Raw genomic sequence first — 6487 nt, forward strand, 5'->3', positions numbered from 1 at the left:
GCAATATAAATTTTTCGACGGCGTGACAGCTCCTTTGCAGCGATCAAAAGGTATTTTATTGGATTTTGTGTATCAACAACATATTTTTTTCTTAATAATTGATCTCAGTGCAGGAAAACGTTTTTTTTGAAAGCAGGATTCGATGCCTGATTGTACTTAAGTTATCAATGATGATCTACGATAGTGACTAGTGTTAGAAGTGCACGGGTTTATCAACTGGGTTGATATGGTAAATCGATCAAGCGTTAGTCCTCCAGAACAAATAAACCATTATTACAGTCCTGTGCTCAGTTAACAGGCCTTTGAAAAAAAAAAGCGAGGCTGGAGTTGACCTTGCTTTGATACAAACCTCACTGCTTTTCTTATGTAAATAGAAGCTCGTTAGCATTATGCGCCGATCAACTCGAAACTTCAACATTTCCCCCCCCCCCCCCCCTCACCCTTCCCGGGCAAAGCCCGGGCATTTGAACTTTTGAAGATTGGATCGTTCAAACTCCCGCCCCCCTATTGTCGGATTTGTCTGTCATAGCCTACTAAAGAACAATCGTCGTCGGCTCCTCCTGTCTTTAATAAAGACCTTTTGAAGACCTTTTTTGTAAGCCAATCGCTCACAAATGCTACATCTCTTCCTTTAAACTCTTCCATCTCGTCCAAACACGTGTTTGATAGCTGTTAGCAACTTTGGCGTCCGAAAAAAAAAATCATTTGAAACCTGACACTTCCAGATCAATTTTCCCCACCCCACACAGGCAAAGGTCAAATTCCCCACTTCCCGGGCACCGAAGATAGTCAAATGCCCAGGGTTTGCCCGGGAAGGGGGGGAGGGGGGAGGGATGTTAAAGTGTCAATTTGATCGATGCATTACAATCACTTTCTTTGTCTCCTTAAAAAAATAAAATTGGGTCCATGCAGTTTCTCAAGGAAAGGGGAAGGTTATAATAATAATAATAATAATAATAATAATAACTTTATTTCAGGAGGGAGACATCTATATAACTATAGTTAATCATGATGGCCCTCAAAATAATCGTAAATATACATATACTATGCAAAAAATTACATTAAAAATCTAATTAGTTTGGTTCTAAAGTTACATTAAAAATCTAAATAGATTATTTACTTAAGAAAATTTGTATCAAAGCAAGGTCAACCCCAACCTCGTTGTTATTCAAAGGCCCGGTTAAAGTGAGCACAGAACTGTACAATGGTCTTCTTACCACTTTATATAATTATAGTGAAAGATGGAGCTATGCTATAGAGGTTTTGCATGGCAGCCATGTTGCATGGCAGGAACAATAGATTCTTTTTCCTATGGGAACAAAATAATGTTCCTTCTAATGCAAAACATTTTCATTGTTCCTGCCATGCAATATGGCTACCATGCAAAACCTCTATAGGTGGTGATATAGCAATGTGGATATCAAGAATAAATGAGTTGAAAAAAAGCATTAATTTTGTTAATTATTACGTGGGGAGTGAAGCCGCAGCTACAAGAGCGATTTTTTGCTTGCGATGGTGATGGGATTTTTTTTTTTAATTGTTGCGTCACCAGCACCCAGAGAAAATCACCCATGTAGCCACCTGTGATGCGATGGCTGAAAAAACCTCAGAGAAAAAATCTCAAGAAACTGAATGAGTTAAATTTTTTGCGACAAAGTCACAAACTTTGTCCCTTGGTAGCCGTGTTGCAACATTTTGCCCTGTTCAGGGGTTATTGAGCCAATCAGATGCAAGTTCTAACGCCATCAGTGTTTGGGTTTTCACAACATTGTGGATGCTGAGCAAGACAAAACATTTTCAGACGATGAAACTTTGTCGCCAATTGTAGCCACCACTGCTCATTGGCGAAGCAACAATGAGCAGATGGTGATGCGATTTCTTGCGCAGTTATTGTCAAAGAAATTGCATCACCATCACAAGCAAAAAAATTGCTTGCTTAGCATGTAGCCGTGGCTTGAGGGAGCCGATTTCAAAAATGAAGCTTTGTTCAGCATTTTTTGCACTGTCTGCTTTCACCCTTAGTCTTTATCTTACCCCCGGAATGGGATTTACCATGTATTACCTGACCCACCCCTCCCTACAGGCTTCCTCCACCCCTGTTCCCCATTAATGGATGAGGTCCGTATGAGGTCATCCAAACATGAATAGATTATAGCAATCTGTTTTGAAGGCACTGCCAAAATTTCTAAGGGGTACTGTAGCTGTTCAAAGGTTTTTCATACGATTCTGACAAGAAATGCAAAGTCTAGGAATCTTACTTGTTAGTACCCTGGGGTTGGATCATAACTGGAATCGGGGACAAGTTACATTATTATTATTATTATTATTATTATTATTATTATTTCATGCGTTAGAGGTTCGCGAACGCCGTTTCGTAGCAAGATAGAGCAATCATTAGACTGTAAGATAAATGTAGCTAGTGCAGATATTTGAGATACACGGTCTATATGCTTTTATACTTGGGGCGTTTTTATCGACACTGGTTTAGCCGTCATTAGTATAATTCAATTGTATGATTTTAATATCTCTGCATCATGAAATGAGTAATTTTATAGAATTTTGAATTTTTTATTATCAATCATTTATATTTCTCTAATGTACATGTAAGTAAGTGAAATAAATAAAGTTGTTTTATTATTATTATCATTATTATTAGTATTATTGTTATTATTATTATTATTATTATTATTATTTGCTTTTGACGTTCAAGACCATCCACGGGAAGTCGCCAGTTTATTTGCAAGAGCTAATTAGCCCTTTCACTCCTGTGGGGTTCCCCATTGGCGAGTAAAATCGTCTGGCATAAGACAGAGTAAAATCTATAAGTCTCATTGGCCCTTACAGGAGTGAAAGGGTTAATTAATTAATTTCAATTAAGATGCCAGGCGTGTATAGGTTAAGATCATCCTCTAATGGTCTCCTACTTGAAACACCATCTTTTCGAACTAGAGCCACCTTGGGCGGTAGGTCATTTCAAGTAGCCGCGCCAAAACTGTGGAATGCTCTGCTACATGAAATCAGCTCTATTTCTATCATCAACACCTTCAAGTGCCATCTTAAGACACACCTGTTTAGCAACGCTTTTTCTTTTTCTTGAAGTTTATTTACTTTCCTTCTTAATCACGTGTAATATATTTTATTTTATATTGTATATTATGAATCTTTTAAAATTTTATCGTATGTAAAGCGCATTAAATATTTTGATCATGTTTACATGGAAAATGCGCTATACTGTATAAGTTTTACATTATTAAATATTATTATTATTATTATTATTATTATTATTATTATTATTATTATTATTATTATTATAAGCATTTCCATAAGGTCGCAATAGTAGCAAGTATGATAAATACTGTAGGAAACAGACAACTGTTTTAAAAGACATGTTTCGGCATGCTTATGCCATCATCAGTTTAATGAGTTCCTAAGTGTGAACAGTTATAAAGTCTACGGGTAGATGAAAAAATAATTATTACAACATGACGTAATACAAAAGCGGGTACTATTTACAGCATGACACCAAACATCATTACGTCATGTTGTAATAATTTTTTCATCTACCCGTAGACTTTATAACTGTTCACACTTAGGAACTCATTAAACTGATGATGGCATAAGCATGCCGAAACATGTCTTTTAAAAAAGTTGTCTGTTTCCTACAGTATTCTTATTCTTATTGTTATTCTTATTCTTATTTTTATTCTTATTGTTATTCTTATTGTTATTCTTATTCTTATTCTAATTCTTATTCTTATTCTTATTCTTATTCTTACATGTATTCTTATTCTTATTCTTATTCTTATTCTTATTCTTATTCTTATTCTTATTCTTACTATTATATTTATAATAATTTCTGCAACCCTATTTTTCTCATTGTGTTCTTTCCTTTCAGATTCCATGAATGTGTCATTTGCAGGTTGTGGCTTTCTCGCATTCTATCACCTTGGTGTCGCAACCTGCTTAAGCTCGCATGCACCACAGTTTCTCAAAAATGTAACAGCATTTGCAGGAGCATCTGCAGGGTCACTAGTTGCCACAATGCTGGCAACCTCAGCACCCCTTAACAAATGCACTGACTTTGTGATTGATCTTACTGACGAAGCCCGTAGACATCCATTGGGACCATTCAATCCTCAGTTTGACTTGGTAGGAAGCTTACGAAAATGTCTGCAGCTGTATCTACCATCAAACTCGCACAAAATTGCTTCAGGAAGGCTTTATATTTCTGTAACAAGTTTAAAAGACAGGAAGAATGCGATCATATCTGAATTTGAATCAACAGAGGAGTTGATTCAGGTGAGACTTTTGGCAATACTTCTCTACTAAGGGAGATTTTCATGGTTTTCATGATTGTCTTTTGAACATTAAGTTTGATGGTCAAAAGGAACATATACAACATATTTAATTATCCCAGCTGGCAGGAGGTGGATCTTTAAGCAATTAATTTTACAAATGCAACAGTGGAATTAGGACTGCTTAAAACAACTCCAGCTTGCGGTCATAGCATTGTTTGCTCAGTTGAAAGCTTATGAAAGCTGGTCAGAGTTTTTCTCTGTCCTTGTGTGGGCCCATTTCCATTAGTAGAAAATATTCCATTAGTAGAAAATTCTATAGCAGTACTTAGTCTGGGACCTCTCAGAGTCAACCATACTTCTTGCTTCCTTGCCTATCATGCCTTCTATCTTTGTCTCTCGTTCCCTGTATGTCTTTTTAAAATAGCAAGGAATTGTACATGTTTGCAGGGTTTTGCCTTGTGTAATCTGTGATGTTTTTGTCTCTTTAGGTTTTGCTAGCAAGCTGCTACATTCCTTTCTATTCAGGCTTCAAATTTCCGCAGTTTAAGGGACAGGTATTTATCCACCTTTCTTGTTTCTACTAAACCTACAATTAGGGCTTCTGATAGGGTGTGAAAAAAAATTGGCACAATCCATTCCTTGCCAGTCAAGAACATATTTGAGTACAAGGGAATGATGAAAACATTTGAAGTAATTCATTTGTTGCCTCATTTTAAATTGTTGAAATCAGAGATGGCTCATTTTGCCCATTTAGTGTCATGTGACTCAGCTTCAAGTAGCTTGTCCACCACAAACGTTTGTAGATGAACAACCATTATGTTGTTATTGAGCAAAACAACAGACCATCGTTAACATGAAACGTTTCTTTGGGGTACTTTCTTGCCCTGTTTTTCACCAAAATGTATACAGAGAAGAAGCGCTAGGTGTTTCAACAACAAACTTATCCATGAGGATGTTTGTTTCAAGTAAAAGAAAATATATTTTAATTATTGCAAATGACAATCCAGCCACATTTCTTCAGAGAATATTTAGGGAAAAGGATTGTAGCCAATGAGCAGTCACGTACTATCGAAAACCACCACCAGGTCCTTGACAAGTAAAACGAGGCGTAGAATGCCAGTTTGTTTGTTTCTTCGTTCTTTACAGTTTTTGACGTCTTTTGAAAGCTAAAATGGCTTGCGATTATGTTTAAATTATCAGAAAACTTACGAAAAAGCGAGATTTGGCTCTTTTTTTCCATAAATTGGGCGAGTTTGTACAAATTGTGTGATTTTTCATGAATTATGCAATTTGTTGCGATTTTAGGTTTATTGTGCGAAATTGCAACATCGCATAATATCAGAAGCCAGTACTGCAATGTAAAACTTAATACAGGTAACCATGAAGGTGAACAAACCAGCTAGCTGTTGCAATTCAACTTTTATGGGGGTGAGGCTAAATCGCGTGGATGGGTTTGGTCGTGGGTAAGTGGGTCATGGGTCGTGGATGGTGGGTTGGGTTTGTTTGAAGATAAAAAAGATAATCAAATTTGTCTTACATGTAGGTGTTAGGTCTTGTCTGTTTCGAGAATGTCCAGTCGTTGATTAAAAAAAAGGTTAGGGTTAGGGTTGGGTTTATCCCCGTAAACGGGGGTGGCCAGATTTACCCCACTTTGTCAGCAATCTTTCTAACTCCCACTCTCCATCTTGCTCGATTCATAGCATCCTTTTTCTCCAAACCAACGCTTTTGCTCTCCTTCTCCACTCGCGTCTTCCACGTCTTCCCTTGTCATATTAAAAAGGTTGAAATAGTCACAAAGTGATTACAACAAGGTGTATTTATTATTATATTTTGAGACGACGTTTTCATTGCCGTCGCTGTTATCATTACTTTTAAATTAAGAAACTCCCTATTACTCATCAATTGGGGTCCCTTCAGGGGGTGAAAGGGTTAACAAGTGAACTTTTAAGGTCCACTCAGAAGCTATGTCCCCTTTAATTAATTTAAGTTGCTCAGAATCTTGGAACTTATGAAACAATCTGACTATCCAAGTCATGGACTGACTGACTGGTCGAGATTTTCAGTGTCAAGTTACTCACTTATTAAAGTGCACCTACATGTACAAAACCTTTGCTTCTCTAGATTTTACTTTTTCATTGCCTCATAACTCATGAGGTATGAGAAAGATGCTGGCAATCATTTTTCCCATG

The 6487-nt window shown here is 36.8% G+C and overlaps 1 protein-coding gene across 3 annotated transcripts in view; it reads left to right on the plus strand.

Annotated features, from left to right (window-relative positions):
- LOC137982875 (patatin-like phospholipase domain-containing protein 4) overlaps window positions 1–6487 on the plus strand; it is a 12379-nt gene continuing 5892 nt past the window's right edge. For all 3 annotated transcript variants that reach the window (XM_068830038.1, XM_068830039.1, XM_068830037.1), the window contains exons 1-3: window positions 1–50; window positions 3896–4299; window positions 4787–4852. In XM_068830038.1, the coding sequence (XP_068686139.1) occupies window positions 3901–4299; window positions 4787–4852 (465 nt within the window). In that variant the 5' untranslated portion in view covers window positions 1–50; window positions 3896–3900. The remainder of the gene's footprint in view (window positions 51–3895; window positions 4300–4786; window positions 4853–6487) is intronic.

The sequence above is a fragment of the Montipora foliosa genome, chromosome 13, assembly GCF_036669935.1.
Source record: "Montipora foliosa isolate CH-2021 chromosome 13, ASM3666993v2, whole genome shotgun sequence".
Lineage (NCBI taxonomy): Eukaryota > Metazoa > Cnidaria > Anthozoa > Scleractinia > Acroporidae > Montipora > Montipora foliosa.